The 16,999-nt window shown below is 54.3% G+C and overlaps 4 protein-coding genes across 4 annotated transcripts; 2 read left to right on the top strand and 2 right to left on the bottom strand.

Annotated features, from left to right (window-relative positions):
• Positions 1-2,412: 2,412 nt before the first annotated feature.
• PTSG_07973 (uncharacterized protein) lies at positions 2,413-4,258 on the top strand (the record flags this gene model as incomplete). The annotated part of the gene is made up of 7 exons (XM_004991722.1): positions 2,413-2,440; positions 2,567-2,686; positions 2,849-2,931; positions 3,499-3,520; positions 3,620-3,745; positions 3,912-4,147; positions 4,247-4,258. 7 exons carry the CDS (start codon positions 2,413-2,415, stop codon positions 4,256-4,258), a joined length of 627 nt encoding a protein of 208 aa, XP_004991779.1.
• Positions 4,259-4,362: 104 nt separating this feature from the next.
• PTSG_07974 (uncharacterized protein) lies at positions 4,363-6,227 on the bottom strand (the record flags this gene model as incomplete). The annotated part of the gene is made up of 3 exons (XM_004991723.1): positions 4,363-4,748; positions 4,842-4,980; positions 5,442-6,227. The coding sequence occupies 3 exons, from the start codon at positions 6,225-6,227 to the stop codon at positions 4,363-4,365; spliced, it is 1,311 nt and encodes a 436-aa protein (XP_004991780.1).
• A 2,572-nt stretch (positions 6,228-8,799) lies between these two features.
• PTSG_07975 (mbre TPR repeat protein) lies at positions 8,800-12,526 on the bottom strand. The gene is made up of 2 exons (XM_004991724.1): positions 11,884-12,526; positions 8,800-11,309 (listed from the first exon to the last, which is right to left on the bottom strand). Exons 1-2 carry the CDS (start codon positions 12,264-12,266, stop codon positions 9,059-9,061), a joined length of 2,634 nt encoding a protein of 877 aa, XP_004991781.1. The 5' UTR covers positions 12,267-12,526; the 3' UTR covers positions 8,800-9,058.
• A 1,865-nt stretch (positions 12,527-14,391) lies between these two features.
• Positions 14,392-16,311, top strand: PTSG_07976 (uncharacterized protein; the record flags this gene model as incomplete). Its single annotated transcript, XM_004991725.1, has 7 exons — positions 14,392-14,497; positions 14,769-14,817; positions 15,123-15,210; positions 15,390-15,440; positions 15,632-15,751; positions 15,940-16,109; positions 16,284-16,311. 7 exons carry the CDS (start codon positions 14,392-14,394, stop codon positions 16,309-16,311), a joined length of 612 nt encoding a protein of 203 aa, XP_004991782.1.
• Positions 16,312-16,999: the final 688 nt, after the last annotated feature.

Below are 16,999 nucleotides of genomic sequence, written 5' to 3' on the forward strand. Positions count from 1 at the left end.
GGTGACCAGCAGAAGACAGGATTTGTCGACATCGCAATAGTGGTGTCGTGGTCAGTGTTTGTTGAGACTTCTGTGCTTATATGGTGTGTTACCCAAGAGCATGTAACATTGAGCAACCACACAAGCTAAACACGGCACGTGCGACAGGTTGGAGGGAAATCACGTGAACGTTCCAGAACACAAGAGAGGTGAGTGCAAATTTGTGGTGTCGTGAAGAAGGGAGGTCAATGATGACTCAGCAGACAGGACTTGCCTGTCAACAGTAGTACTTCCAGCATACCTCACTCGCGTACTTTCCTCAAGTAGCGTTTCAACGGTACTGTGCTGGACTCAATTGTGACCTTTTTTCTTTCACCCAGTAGCACCGTATGCCGTAGCACTCATATGGGTGCAGGGTAGCTGAGTGTGCGTTGTAGCACTAGTGTCACTGTTTCGTTAACACAGGAGAAGATTCCTGACGCACAACAAAACACAACTGTAGAACACTCATGGTGATGGTGCTGTTGTTGGAGACTTGTGTGTGTGTGTGTGCTGTGTGTGCTGTGTGTTGTGTGGGAGATTGTCTTGGCAAGAGAGAGTTGTGTGTGTTTACTTGAGTTGTGAAGCAAACAAGGATGTAGGATGAATGAACACTCCAACAGAAAGAAACAGAGCAGAAGACAAGAATTGTCGACAACGCAAAGTGGTGACGTGGCAGTGTTTGTTGAGAGTTGTGTGGTTATATGGTGTGTTATGCAAGAGCATGTAACATCGAGCAACCACACAAGCTAAACACTGCACGTGCGACAGGTTGGAGGGAAATCACGTGAACGTTCCAGAACACAAGAGAGGTGAGTGCAAATTTGTGGTGTCGTGAAGAAGGGAGGTCAATGATGACTCAGCAGACAGGACTTGCCTGTCAACAGTAGTACTTCCAGCATACCTCACTGTCTTACCATAAAGCTGTCATGACAGACACCAGTGTTGTGGAAAGTATGTAAGCTCAGAATAACCACAAAGAAACATGTGTACCACAGAAGTCAAACATGCATGTCAGCTTACCTTCAAAGCCACTGGCAACGAAGCTGAACGTCCGATCGTGGCGAATCGCGACAAAAACGTTCATTGCATAGAACTTCTTGCGGCACATCCAAGCTGACGTTTCTTCTTCGGTCATCCCAATGTTTCGAAAAGGCACCAAGGTACCATCTGCTGTTGCAAGTTCATGGTGGTGGTGCTGTTGTTGGAGACTTGTGTGTGTGTGTGTGCTGTGTGTGCAGAGTGTGCTGTGTGTTGTGTGGGAGATTGTCTTGGCAAGAGGAAGTTGTGTGTGTTTACTTGAGTTGTGAAGCAAACAAGGATGTAGGATGAATGAACACTCCAACAGAAAGAAACAGAGCAGAAGACAAGAATTGTCGACAACGCAAAGTGGTGACGTGGCAGTGTTTGTTGAGAGTTGTGTGGTTATGTGGTGTGTTATGCAAGAGCATGTAACATCGAGCAACCACACAAGCTAAACACTGCACGTGCAACAGGTTGGAGGGAAATCACGTGAACATTCCAGAACACAAGAGAGGTGAATGCAAATTTGTGGTGTCGTGAAGAAGGGAGGTCAATGATGACTCAGCAGACAGGACTTGCCTGTCAACATCTGCAGCGCCAATGCAGCATGCGAAGTACGGGTCTTGGTCAGTCCAAGCGGCCAGTTCATTGGCAATATCTTCGGCCGTTTGCGGAAACGCAAACAGCGTCGCTGTTGACATCACGGTTCCAGTGTCAATGCTTGCTGAGTCAGCAAATTCTGCTGTAAACGTTTCTGTTCACGTGCGCCCAGAAACGGGCGTTTCTGGTTGTTTTGCCACGTGGCACTTCTCTCTCTCCTCCAGTTTTCTGTCTATGGGCGAATTCGAAGGCGAACCAAAGCTGGCCAAACTGATGCACTTTGTCACAAAACCATTCGAAGGAACCACTTTTGCAAACCAAACTGGTCGCCAAACTTTTGCGAAGGGTGAGGTTTTGGTGGGGCTGTGCAAAGCTGGGCAAACCGTGAGCGGGCTACCCGGCTGCCCGCCAAGAATGCTGACTCAGCAGCGTAAGCGAGCCGTGCTCGTGACGGTGTGGATGATGATGAGACAACGGCTGGCGATGTTGTGGTTGCTGTTGGTCGCTGGGGGCGAGGCCAAGCGGACAAGGATCCACAGCTCTCAAGGCGTGCAGCTCACCGTTCCAAACAGGTAACAGTACAAGGGGCAACAGCCGCGTGTACGCTTGCCTTTCTGTGATAGTGAACACTGGAGTTAGCGAGTGTAATCACTGTTCGTCACACTGTCACAGACGTTTTCAGGAGCATCTTCAGTTGCAGAACAGTGCGTTCAGACGCAAGTACTTCATGAGCAAGAAACAATTCAAGACACTGGTTCGGATGATTCGCCCATGGCTGCCTCAGCGCAAGCACAAGCAGGTGAGTCCGTGTGAGTGAGAGCGCGCGCGCGCGCGTGTGTGTGTGTGTTTGCAAGTGTGTGTGACTCCTGTTCGCTGTTTGGTTCAAATGTTCTGCTTATGCAAGTCATTGTTGATACGATTGCAGGTGGACATGAATGTGATTGTTGCTGCTGTTGTCAATCATCTTCAGGCGGGCAGCTCTTACTGGAGGTGCGCCGATCACTATGGTATCAGCACGTCATTACTGTGGGAATACGAAGAACACGTAAGTCATGTACTTGTGTGTTTCGGTTCTCAGCTTGGGTTGGTTGCAAGTCACTACAAGTACCGGTGAACGCTTAGTGTGAACAATGTGTCCTTGTTGTGCAGGTTCTCAGGGGCATAATTCGTGGCCTCTCACATCTTGTTCGCTTTCCTTCGACCCCAGAAGAGATTGCACGAGAGACAGAGTATTGGTCGGAGCACGATGAGTACTTTAAAGGGTGTATTGGAGCTGCCGATAGAACGCTGGTCACATTTCGACCTCGACGTATCCATGCATTCAATGCTCATGCGTGCGTGCGTGCGTGCGTGCGTGCGTGCGTGCGTGCGTGCGTGCGTGCGTGCGTGCGTGTGTGTGTCTGTCTGTCTGTGTATTTGTGTGCGTATGTGTGTCTGTGTATTTGTGTGCGTCTGTGTGTCTGTGTATTTGCGTGCGTGCGTGCGTGCGTGTGTGTGTGTGTGCGCGTCTGTGTGTGTCTGTGCGTGTGTGTCTGTGCGTGTGTGTCTGTGTGTCTGTGCCTCTGTGTGTGTATGTATTTGTGTGCGTCTGTGTGTGTGTGTGTGCGTCAGCAGTCGCTGACCTACCTCAGCAGTCGCTGACCTACCTCGCAAGCACAGTGTATGCTCACGTACTGCATGAACCTGTGCCTGCCTGCGTGCGTGTACGTTCGTGTTTGTGTGCGCGGGTATGTGTGTATGTGCATGTGTGGTCGTGAAACAGGTATCTCCGAGTCAAAGCGGAAAACGTGGTTCTGCAGAAAGGAAAAGCAGGCAATGAATGTATTGGTTAGTGTAAACCATGACCGCACTTTCCAGTATGTCAGCGCGGGATTTGAAGGTATGCATCATCTCTCGTATTGTTTTAACCTCCTTTGCCCGGTAGTCTGTCAACTAGACATCGTAGCTCCTTTCATCGTGTGTTACATGGATGTTGCAGGTGCTTGCCATGACTCCTTCATGATCACCAAAGTTGGGTTCGTCGACCGCATCCCTACTGGAACGTATGTCCTGTTTGATGCGGGCGGTCCGCTTGTGGAGCATCGCATCCTCGTTCCCTTCAAAGGTATGATAGATGGGTGTGCGTGCATGCATACGTGTGTGCGTGCGCATGGCTGTATGACGTATGTACGTGCATGTGTGTGTATGCTTCGTGTGCGTGCACGGTTGTATGATGCGTGTGGATATTCATTCACTTGTGTTGTGACTCCATTGGCCGTCCTGCATCGCAGCAACACGCTACCATGTCAGTGCCTTCACAGATAATCCACCACTCAATGCAAAGGAGGCATTTAACTGGAGACACTCCAGCAAACGCATGAGAGTGGAGCAGGCAATAGGCCACCTCAAGCAGCGTTTCCAGATACTAGCACAGGAGAAGCTGACATGCACGCCCGAACGGGCAGTCGACTTCGTGCTTGCAAGTGCTGCACTTCACAACTACATCGGGGCACCAGACGACACTGAAGTACCCCTCTACCAAGATGCTCCGATACCCACAAACCAAGCACCCACCCAACAAGCGATGCAGTGGCGCCAACACATTGCTGATGCTTGCTTTGAACAGTGGTGTTCATAAATATATTTATGAGTGAGAAGCCATCAATCGTAAAACGTGCTGCACACACAACAAACACAACACCACAGAACAGGCAGCAGCAAACCACAGCAACGACATCAGCATCAGCAAACCACAGCAACGACATCAGTATCAGCATCGCTGTCAACATCACCACTATCATCGTTACATCTGGCGGTGACTGAGTCGTCTTGACTATTGTTGTCACTGTCCTCCTCCTGTCCGGCGCGGCTGGTGGTGCGTGGGCTTTCGCGTGGGCCATCGTTCATCCCAGAGTCGGGCGCCTGTGTTGTTGGTGGTGCGGAGGTATGTTGTGCAGGAGGCGTTCCGCCCAGCACCTGTATCAGTGCAGCGAACTGCACTGATGTCTGGTGCATAAACTCCCTAAAGAGCTCAAGTTTTGGGTCTGGGCTAGCGGTCGATGCTGCAGGTCGAGGTTTCCTCCGTCTTCGTTGTTCGACTTCGTCACCGACCTCCCTTGCCTGTGAGCCTACAACACAAACGAGTGCATACAAGCGTACGCGTGTGAGCGCGTGAGCTTCGTGTACAAGAAAGTGTGCATGTGAGAGGCCCATGTGAATACCTGTGGGTACGGCGTCGTTGAGGATCTGATGGAGAAGCAGGAACTTCTCCTCTCCAAGTTCGTCTAGCTTCTGGGCGCTCTTCTGCAGTACGTGCTTTCGTGGCTCCTCATCGAATTCAGGCCATTGCAATAGCCTTTCCTGCACGAGATACATGCAAACAACGAAGGTGACACTCACGCGCACGCTCAGTCACACACACACACATACACACAGCCAGACATACACTCGCATACACACACAGTTAGTTCGACACGCGCACACGCACACACACACACGCACATGCACATACGCACATACACACACACGCACGCGCACGCACACACACGTACACACGCACATACACACACGCGCGCTCACGCACACACACGTACACACGCACATACACACACGCGCGCTCACGCACACACACGTACACACGCACATACACACACACGCGCGCATGCACACACACGTACACACGCACATACACACACACAAACACACGCACATACACACACACACATACACACACATACACACACACAAACACACAGACGCACAGACGCACAAACACACACGCACACGCACGATTCAATTGCCATGCAAGAAGACACCCTTACCTCGTATCCATCCCCTTGCAGATTGCCAAGGCCCGATTTCTTGGTGAAGAAGGTGTGCGCGTCTGTTGCGTGCCTGTACAAATCTTGCATTTCTCGAAATTGCCGATGTGCACGCGTCCCCAGGCCACTGTTCGCAAGCCTCTTCATCTTCGACTTTGCGCCAACTCTCTTCTTCATCATCTCTCCCACCCTCTTCCACGTTGCATCATCACCCTTTCGAATGTCGTCCACGGTTGCAAGACCGGTGGACATCAGATCTTGCACGCACGTCAACAACAACACTCGCGTCTCGTCCGTCCACCGAATGTTGACACGGCCTGCATCCTTTCCATCCTGTTTTGGTGTCGACGTCAAGGAAGAAGCGGGCGAGGTCACTGGGGGCGAAACAGGCGATGTTGTCAGCACCGAGTGATGTGCTGCCACTGGCGTTGTTGTCTGTGCAGGGGGTGGGTGAGGGTGGAGAACAGTTGCCGCAGGGATTGATGCTGCAGAAACCGAGGCCACAGACGGTGAAGTTTCAGGGGCAGTTGCAGTTGATGCTGTCGGGGCCGAGCTCACGGGCGACGACGTTGCAGGAGCAGTCACGCATGACGTTGACGCTGAAGACGTGGAGTAGAGTGCTTCCTGCGCAAGCATTGCAGCGATGGACACGGGCTCGTGCACAGGTTCGTGTAAAGCCATATGCGGTCGCTTGGCAGGAGGCACTTGCGATCCGCCAGGCGTGCACTCCTCGCAGAACAGTAGAGGGCCGCGGCGAGTATCGCGCGAAGACACTGCACACCCCATGTGAAGAGGACGACGACAAGCACACCAGCTTTGGCATGTCTGCGCGCACACCACGCACACGCTGTCCTCGCTTGTCACCATCGCCATCTCCGCTGTCTCACGTGCGTGCACTTTTTATGATGTCTTAACGAGAAGATCGACCCTACGGGCGAATCAACCGCCCAGCTGTCATGAGGGGGTATTCGAGTAGCCCGCTCAAGTGCAAATTCGAAGGAAGCCAAACCCCTGTTTTGCGTGCAAATGCAGAGCGTGCCTCATTCTGGTTCGCCTTCGAATTCGCCCTATGTGTGAGAGTGTCTCCCAGTTCATGTTCATTCATGCTACATCCTTGTTTGCTTCACAACTCAAGTAAACACACACAACTCTCTCCTGCCAAGACAATCTCCTACACAGCACACACAGCACACACAGCACACACACACACACACAAGTCTCCAACAACAGCACCACCACCATGAACTTGCAACAATCAGACCACGGATGCCACGAAGGGCACGGACATGGACGTTGCCTCCCCATCACCGACTGCACCTGATCGTGCTCTTCACACTGCCTCTTGTCTCGTCTTCGTGTGTCGTCTGTGTCGTCTGTGTCGGTCTGTCTCTCCTCTCTCTCTCTGTCTCTCTGTCTCTCTGTCTCTCTGTCTCTCTGTCTCTCTGTCTCTCTCTCTCTCTGTCTCTCTCTGACTCTCTCTGTGTCTCTGTGTCTGTGTCTCTGTGGCGGCTTTTTGTGCCAACAAAAATTCGACTGCTGTCTACAAACAGTACAAACTACTAAAAATAGCCCCAGCATTTTTCTTCCCCTGATTTTCCTTTCGTTTCTGTGCACGTGTGTTCTTCGCCCATTTTTTTTTCGCTCACAGCAACAGACAGCATGTGCAGTGGATGAAGCGATCAAGCACGGCTGCCATGACGGCCAGGATCACCCATGATGGCATGCCGCGGCGACAGCGACGCTGCTCGACGTACCATCACGAACGAGGTACGCTTGCGTGTGCTTGTGCGTGCGTGTGCGTGTGCGTGTGCGTGCGCGTGTGTGTGTGTACTTGCATGTGCATATGTGCATGCGTGCACGCATGGCAGCTTTGCTGCTTCCTTTTCTCTTCTACTTGCCAGCACATGATTTGTTCTCCCGTGTCCTCTTCCACATTTGCCCTCCCTTTTCCCTTCTTTCACCTTTTCTCATGCAAGTGTGTCAAATTGCTTTCCGCCTTCAACGTTCTCGTGTGGCGGCAAGCGTCCAAAGCTTGCAACACCAATTCCTCTTGTTGCTTGTGGTCTCGCCTTTGCTCTTGTGGTGGTGGCGTGTGTTGCGCATGCACACACATCCGCTCTCGTGCCAACAAGAGCGCTTGCGCGTTGGCTGCATGCATACATCCCCTACCACGTGGCAATCATGTGTCGTGTTGTTTTGATGTGGTTGGTGTTTGCGTGTTGTTCCTCCGCGTGTCACTCACCCTTCCTTGATATGTTTGTATGTGTATTGTATGTGTGCATGTGTGTATATTGTGTGTGCGCGCATGTGTGTGTGTGTGTGAATGTGTATTTGTGTGTGTATGTGTGTGTGAATGTGTATTTGTGTGTGTGCGTGTTGAATTGGCAACAGTTACCATGCAGGCGTGATATGATGGCTGAACTGGGACAGGGGCATCTTGACTGCTGACCAGCGGCCAGCGTCTCATATGCAGCGAATCAAGCTCACCATGTCCATGGATGGTAAGTGTGCGTGTGGTTGTGTTTGTGTTTGTGGGTGTGGTTGTGTTTGTGTGTTTGACTGTTTGTACCCAGCTCGGCTCTGTGTTACCTTCCTCTTTGCCTTTCCCCATCTGCCACGCTTTCTCCCTCCCCCTTCCCCCTTTTGTCATTTCGCGTCCTTTCTTGTCCACTTTCCCCCTCTCCCACTGTGTTGGACCCAAAGCGAGTATGCCATGCTCTCCGCCTTGAACGTTTACGTGTGGCGGCGAGTGTCCAAAGCTTGCGAGATCAAAAACCATCGTGTTTCCGTGCTTGCAGTCCTGCGTGTTTGTGTTCTTCTCGTCCTCCAGTGAGGCTGAGAGAGGGTGTGCGTTAGTTTTCCACCACACACTCTCTTGGGTTTGGGAAGAACACAACCAATCTTTGAGCACGCTGGCTGTCTGCACACACCACCTCTTTGTTGTCCCTCTTTTCACTCTCCACACGTGTGTGTATGTGCATGTTAGCATTGTGTGCATGTTAGCATTGTGTGCATGTTAGCATTGTGTTTCTTTTGTCTTTGTTGACATTGCGTGTTTGCACTCATGCCCCATGGGATTGTCTGTCATGTTGATCAACTCGTTGGCACATGCACGCAATGCATGTTCTCTCTCCTGTTGCATCTGTTGCAGGGCCTGCTTTCCGCTTCCTGTGCTGTGGAGAGCGCCATCACACGGAGCGGGCGTCTCGTTGGCCGGGCTCACGGTGGACACAAGACAAGCAAGGCGGCGGCGGCTGCTGTTGTTTGTTTGTTTGTTTGTTTGTTTGGCAGTTCGTGTTGGACTTGCTTGCCGGTGCGTGTGCACGAATGAGCTCTGGCTGGCTGGTGAAAGGAAGAAGTTCAGTAAATGTGTATGCATGCAACGGGTACAAGTGACAGGTTGCGAGTGGTGCCAGGGTGGTGCAAGCTCAATGCTGCTGTTGCTGTCTGTTGGTCACGGATGGTGCAACAACACACAAACAAGAAGAATGCGCACACAAGCAGAAGGCCGCGCCACAGACAGGTGGGAAAGGAGGAAACAGGGAAGTGTGCGTGAGAAACGACAAGAGGTGGACAGATTCACAATGAACCAAAGCGCAGACATTCATCCTCCCCCCTCACAACAACACGCAACAGCTTGTGTTGCCGCCTTGGTTCTGGCTGCCACTTGATGTTGCCGCGGTCTCTTGCGCAGCACTGCCTGGCCCGTGCACTGGCGTTTCATGGGTGGTTTGTGCGTTGTTGACGCCGCGCTCTTCTCGTTGCTCGTTGCGCGACGAGTTCTCGGTCGCCATGCTATTATCACCATCACGTTGTTGGTGCTGCTGCTGCTGCTGCTGCTGCTGCTGCTGCTGCTGCTGTTGTTGTTGTTGTTGTTGTTGTTGTTGTTGTTGTTGTTGTTGTTGTTGGTGCTGCTGTTGGTGCTGTTGGTGCTGCTGCTGCTGCTGCTGCTGCTGCTGCTGCTGTTGTTGTTGTTGTTGTTGTTGTTGTTGTTGTTGTTGTTGTTGTTGTTGTCGTTCTTCTTCTTTTTCGTCTTCAATTTCAGCGTCAACTTGTTTCTTGCCCTCTTGTTCCTCATGTTCTTGTTCTTGGTGTGCTGCAGCTGCAGCGGGGTTGCTGTCGCTGTTCTGTTCCGTTTGTGGTTGCTCTGCTTCTGCCTGCTGTTCGTTCTCGTCCGTGCCCTTGTCCTCGGAAGCCAGTGCTGCCTCTTCAGCAGCGTGCACCGGCAGACCCTCCTGCTCTTTCTTGTCGCCCTGCAGTGCCACCGCATGCGCCTGCGTGAGCTGCAGCAGCAGCTGATGTGTGTGCAGCGTGCGCGGGTGTGTGGGGCCGAGCACGGCGATGAAGACGCTGAGGCCCTGCCTGATGTGCTTGGCAGCCTGCTCGTGCTCGCCGGCCTGATGGAATGCGAGCCCGAGGTTGCACAGCGTATCTGCGGTTGCCGGGTGGTGCGGCCCCAGCAGCGCCACCTTGACCTCCAGCGCGCGCTTGTTCAGCTCGAGGGCCTTTGCTGCGTCGCCCTTCTCCAGGTACACGTTGGCCAGGTTGCCGATGGTGTTGGCTGTTGTTGGATGCCGTTCGCCGAGGGTGGCGGCCATGATGTCCAGGGCGCGCGTGTAGCACTTCACCGCCTCATCGTGCTGCCCGAGTGCGCGGTGCGCCATGCCCATGTTGGTCAGGGTGGCGGCCGTTGACGGGTGCTGCTCGCCAACCGCAGCCAGCATCGCCTTCAGTGCCTTCTCGAACAGCGGCAGCGCAGTGGCAGCCTGCTTCTTCTGCGTGTACGCCAGGCCGATGTTGTTGTAGGTGGAGGCCGTCTGCTCGTGGTCCTCTCCGTATGTTGCCAGCATGACCCGCAGTTCTGTGTTGAGGAGGTCGATTGCCTTGTCGTGCTCGCCCTTTGCGTTGTACGCGGTGGCGAGGTTGCCGTACGTCTGCGCCGTCGTTGGGTGGTTCTCCCCCAGCGTCTGCTTGTAGATGTCGAGCCCCTGCGTGTACAGGGCGATGGCGCGGTCCTGGTCGCCCTTGTCCCCAAACGCGTTTGCCAGGTTGCAGTATGCGAGCGCGGTAGTCTGGTGCTGCTCTCCGAGCGCGGGCAGCGTGATTTCGAGCGCCTTGCTGAAGAGCGCGATGGCCTTGTTCGCGTCGCCCATGCGCTGGTGGACCATCCCCAGGTTGCTGTACGTCATGCCCGTGTCTGGGTGCTGCTCGCCGAGGGTTGCCTGCCTCAGCTCCAGGGCGCGCGTGTGGTGGTGGATGGCGCGGTCAAAGGCGCCCCTGTCTGCCAGCACCAGGCCCAGCTGGCCGTGCGCTGCCGCCGTGAGCTTGTGCTCGTTGCCGAGGACGGCCTCGAAGATGGCGCGGGCCTTGTCGTAGAAGAGGATGGCCTGGTCCATGGCGCCGAACCGGTGCAGCACCGCCCCGGCCTGGAAGCACAAGCGGCCAAACTCCTCCGTGTCCTCCTTGCCCTGCTGGCTCATCTCCTGCACAAACGCCATGACGGCTTGCAGGCACCAGGCGCGCATCTGGTCCTTGACGGTTTCGTTGAGCTTTGGGAACCCCACCGAGGCCTCGATGGCCCTGAAGATCATTTCCTTGTCCTTTGGGTTCCAGGCCTCGGCGCGCTCTGCCTGCACGCGGACGAGGGTGTTGAGGACGGCGTCGTAGTCGTCCAGGATGGCCTGTTTCAGCTCGGGCTTCTGGGCCGCCGGCAGCTGGATGGTGAGCTGGACGTTGTCTTGGCTGATGCTGCAGAAGATTTCCCACAGGCACCAGGCGCGTGTCAGCGGGATGGGGTCGCTCCAGGGAGTCAGCACCAGCAGCACGTGCCCAATGGATGCAATCGACTCCTTGAACGTCGTGCTCCACCTGAGGGAGGTGCGGTTGTTTGCGTGTACGTTCGTATGTATGTATGTATGTATGTATGTATGTATGTATGTATGTATGTTGCGTGTGTGTGTGTGTGGTTGCGTGTGTGTGTGAATTAGTGCGAGAGAGAGAGTGTGTGTGTGTGAATGAGAGAGGGAGAGTGTGTGTGCGGTTGTGTGTGCGAGTGCGATTGTGTTTGCGGTTGTGTGTGCGAGTGGGAGTGCGATTGTTGATTGTGTCAGCAGTAGTTGAGAGGAGGAGGAGGAGGAGGAGGAGGAGGAGGAGGAGGAAAAGAGAGCATGGTGGTGGGTGGATGACATTACACAGGCGCAGACACACACAGACACAGAGACGCAGACGCACGCGCACAGACGCAGACGCACGCACACAACAACAACAACAACAACAACAACAACAACAACAACAACAACAACAACAACAACAACAACAACGACAACAACAACAACAACAACAACAACAACAACAACAACAACAACAACAACAACAACAACAACAACAACAACAACAACAACAGCGATGCACACACACACACAGCCAACTTGTGCACACTCACCACTCTTGTGGAAGGTCAGCGGCAATGTTTTGGTTGTTGATGAAGAGGTCAAACCAAAAGTAAGTCTCGGCTGGTTCGTCCTTGCCTTGGGCCTGCTGCTGCTTCTGTCGTGCCTGGGCGAATTCCAGCATGGTGCCCACGACGTCCTCGAGCTTGTAGCGCCAGGCATGGGAGACGAACACGTTGGCTGGGCCCACGTCTTGCGGGTGTTCCTTCTTGATGAGGTCCAGGTAGGCGCATTGCGACGCCTTGGTGCGTGGAATCACCACTTTGGTGCACACGTCTGTTGTTGTCAGTGTTCCGTGGTCCTCTGGGAACGTCTCCTTGATGTCCTCCAAGAACCGTCGAAGAAACTGTGTGGACACACCCACACTGCGGTCCATGTTCGTTGTTTGTGCGAGTGTGTTTGTGTGTAATGTGTGCACTGATGTTTGTGGGTGTGTGTGGGTGTGTGGGTGTGGCTGCAGAGGCTTCACGCGCTTGCTTGCTGCTTGCTGCGATCAATCTGCGTGGGCTGCTGTGTTTCACTGCCTGCTGCTCAGTCGGTGCGGAGACGAGCGCTCGTTTTGCTCTTCTTCGTTCGTTTCGCTGACTCAGCACAGCCATTGTTGGCTGCAACTGCGGTTTGTGCTGTTCGGCGCGCGCTTGGATTGAAAAAACTGGCGCGCCCATTGTGCTGTGGATTCTGTGCATATCATAGCGAATCCTCTGACTGATTGCCACAACAACGGTCAACCAAAAAAAAAAAAAACTCGCTTGCGCAGCGAAACAAAGCACCACAACGCACAATCGTCCACTGTTTTGCTTGCTTGCTTGCTTGCTTGCAGGCATTCAGTGAACACACGCACGCCCCACCTCACACAAGCAAGCAGAGAGAGAGAAAAAAAAAAACTCGCGTGCCTGTGTCTGTGTGTTTGTGTGTGTGGTGCAAGAAAGAAGCAGGGACCAGTCAAGCCTTTTTGGATGCACGCACGCACGCTCGCTCGCTCGCACACGCCACCGTTTCCACTCTCACTCTCAAACCACTTCGCTCCCCTCAACACCCATCTCGCTGGTGAGTGAGTCTTGTGTTTGGCCTGTGCGATGCTGTGACCAGAGCGAGCGGGCTGCTTGCGTTGCATCGCTGGCTGGCCTGGCCGGCGGGCTGGCTGGCTGCCTTGCTGGTCATGCCTGTCTTGCTTGTCTTGCTTGTCTACGTTGGTGCTGCGGCCGTGCCACCACCACCACCACCACCACCTTCCTTCCTTCCTTCCCTCGCTTTTGTTCCTTCCCACACTTTGTTCCTTCCACTGCCACTGCATTACCCATCACCCACCCGTACACACACACACACACACACGCACACCAAGTTTTGCTGCACTTGAAACAAACCAACAAACCCGACCGCACCCCACCTCCTTTTGTCGCGTGTGTGTCACTGAACGCGAAACACCAGCACCACCACCACCACCATCCATTGTATGCGCGCACCCACACCCACACACACACACACGCACCATTCATTGTCACGCCCTCGACACTGCTTGCTGTTTGCTCTGCGGCCTCGAATCAAAAGCCGCCTGCCTGCCTCTGTCCTTCCTCCTCATTCCCTCTCACACAGTGCCGCACCCACACGCACACACACACACACACACACACACACACTCGATCCCATCCGTCCATTCATTGTGCGCGTCCTCCTCCTTCTTCTCCTTCTCCTTCTCCACCCTTGCTCCTCAATTTCATTTGCACTCCGCACGCCGACACGCCATAACCCCGACATCCCGCCTGTCTGTAGCTGCATTCTCGCAGAGTAGTGCGCAGTAGCTTGGTTGTTTATTTGTTCATTCACCTGTTCCTTCCTTCCTTCCTTTCTTGCTTCCTACCAGCCTTCAACCAGGTGAGGTCCTTGCTTGTGCTACTCCCCCCCCCCTCACACACACACACACACACACACACACACACACACACACACACACACCACACACACCACAACCTGTCACACCCGTCCTCCTTGCGTGTCCTCTCCACCCTTTGCCGTGCGTGCGTGCACGCATGCACGCATTCACCCACCTTCTTCTTCTTCTTCTCCTCTCTCTCTGTCTCTGTCGGCCATCGATCGACAACAGATCGCATACACATCCCACCTCTTGCCACTCTCTTTATCCATTGCCATCCATCCACACCACACCCGCCACGCCAATTGTTGCTGTGCATTGGGCCAGTCCCTCTTCCTTTCGCTTGTTCGTCTTGTCTCTTGCCTTCTACGTGCGCGCACGCACGCACTTGAGCCAGTTTCTTGTCCATTCACACCACAAACTTGTCACACGCGCGAGCTTGTTCCACCATCACCTTCGGGTTTCCTCAAGCCGTCTTCCTTTGGCCCAGCATCAGCACCCAATATCACCAACTCACCGCTCGTACCTTCCCATCCCCTTGCACAACGTCATATCATCCCACGACACACAGCCCCGCGTTTGTTGTCGTTCCTTGCCCCTTGCCTTCTTTCAGCCGTTCCACATCACCGCCATGGCACGGTCAGCGCCGCTTCTGCTGGCCGTTGTGGCCCTGATGGTTGGCTCCATCTCGGCTCAGGTCTCAAACCCAAGCTTCGAAAGCCCAGACGTTGTACAAGGTGCGCTCGTGTTGTCGTGGCACCCATGTCTTGCTGCTTTGTTACCTCCTTGCCTCTTGCTGAACAACATTCATGCGTGCATGCTCGCATGTGTTGCACACATCATAATGCCAGCATAACCTCGCTTCGGTTCTCATCTCGTCATCTCTCCCTGTCCCTCCTTTCTATGGCTGTGCATGTGTGTGTGTGTGTGTTTGTGTGTCCTATCCACTTTTTCTCTGCCTCTTGTCTTGGTTGTTGGAACGATGACTTGCCCAATGCAATATTACAGGCGATGGCACCACCCCTGCTGCTGACTGGACTGGTGGCGTCACCATTCAGTGAGTTTTGCCACATTTGTCGTGTGCAAAGCGTACTCAACTTGCCAGTGCCCTCTCAACACGGCAACCAGCCGGTTTTAGTTTGCAACTGTCTGTCTCCGCGTTTCCTCCCTCCCTCCCTCTCCCTCCCTCTCTCTTGCTCACAACAACGCCGCCCGCAACACCACTACCACCCACTTCTTCTTTCCCCCATCCTCCTCCCTTCACATACACACACACACACACACACACACACACACACACACGCACACGCACGCACGCATACGCACGCACCCTCTCCACCTCCTCTCTCAAAACCCACACAGGCCCGGCGTGGGCACGTTCCAGAACCAGCACCAATCCCAGGTGCTTCGTCTCGAGTCCGGCACCTCCAGCTTCCAAGACATCGCCCTGGTGCGTCGCACCCGCCTGCTTGGTGCCCTGTTGTCGAGTCGTCCATCCCCAGCGCATGCGCCTGCTTCTGCTTGCGTTCGTGTCTGTAGATCGTGCACACACTGCCGCTGCCATGGTCTTGATCTCTGTTCACCGGTGTCTTGGCGTCTGCTCCTTGCATGCATGCATCCATTTTGCAGGTTTACGAGACAGACACCGTGTACATGCTGACCGTCTCTGTGGCTCGTGCGGTGCGTTGACCTACACACACACGCAATTGCCCACACGTGCTTCCGTGCATGTCTGGCATCGAGCATGGCTTTCCCCCTGGCCCATACCCTATTACCGCCTTCCTTTCAGTTGCATCGAGTGCACGCGCTCACTTTGATCCACGTTCCCATCATTACCATCACCCCCACCCCCGCTTTTGTCCCATGTGTAGGGCGCCTTCCCTGGCGCCACGTTGTCGCTGCAAACCTCCAATGGCGACACTGTGTCCTCCGAGTCCATCATCGAGGCGCAGCTGAACAACGCAGAGTTCATCGACTTCAGCACCCAGGCGGTACGTTGTGTTGTGTTGTGGGGCTGGTGGCACGCTGTTGTTGTGAGTGGGCACACAAACCATCTGCAGATGGGCAGACGGCTGTAGAGCATTTGATGACTGCATGATGCCCTCCCGTCTCGGTGCTCATGATCCATTTCCACTCTCCCTCTATTACCTGCCGCCGTGTGTTTTGTTTTCTCCATCAGATGCTGGACGCTACGCAAGTCGACCTCATTGGCCAAGTTGCCCGCGTCCGTTTCGGTGCGTTGACTGTCAATGGAAGTGGGAGGCAGGAAACGTTAAGCCTTGAGCGTCTCGTGCATGTACAAGGCCCGCAGCGCATCCTCACTTGCCTGAACTTTCACCTTTTAACCCTGTACTTCAACACGCACACACCCACACACACACACACACACCCACACACACACACACACACACACACACACACACACGCACACGCACACGCGCACGTGCACCACAGACTGCGCTGCGGCTGCCAGCACAGAGTACTGCTACTTTGACCTGGTGCGCGTTGTCTCCTTCATCCCAGACTCTACCTTCGAGCCATCTACAGCTGACAGTAAGTTCCAACAAGCGACCGATGTCCCTCGCTCCAGCAGCAATGTCACCCCCCCCCCCCCACACGCGCACCCTCACGCACTCTTACACTCTCACATACACATACCCTTTGCGCCTCGCTTCCTGCCTCGCCTGTTATCTTGCTTCTCCGTTACCTTCCTTGCCTACCTCACCCTCACCCGATTCTCGAATCCCCCCCCCCCCGGGCTCAACAGCCACCATGGAGATGGGCACGACGGAGGGTCTGCTTGAGACAACCAGGGATACGTCCACGTCCACGTCCACATCCACATCGACGTCTTCGTCAACCTCCAGCAGCACGAGCACCACGTCGTCCACGTCTTCATCCACCTCCTCATCCACCTCCACCACCACCTCCACATCCTCCTCAACCTCCTCATCCACCTCCTCTTCGACCTCAACCACCACTTCGACCTCCTCGTCCACCTCATCATCCACGTCCACGTCCACGTCCACCACCTCCTCCACTTCCTCCTCCACCTCATCCTCCACCTCCACGTCGACCTCGTCCTCGTCCTCCACCACCACCTCCACGTCCACCTCTTCCTCGCACGTGACGGACGTCTAATAGACGTGCGGGATGCCGTCTCATGGGTCGACTGCAAAGGGAAGATTCCTTAATATCGGGCGTAACACCGTATTGTGGATCTACGAATGTGTCCTGGT

Source organism: Salpingoeca rosetta (assembly GCF_000188695.1).
Source record: "Salpingoeca rosetta unplaced genomic scaffold supercont1.19, whole genome shotgun sequence".
Classification (NCBI taxonomy): Eukaryota; class Choanoflagellata; order Craspedida; family Salpingoecidae; genus Salpingoeca; species Salpingoeca rosetta.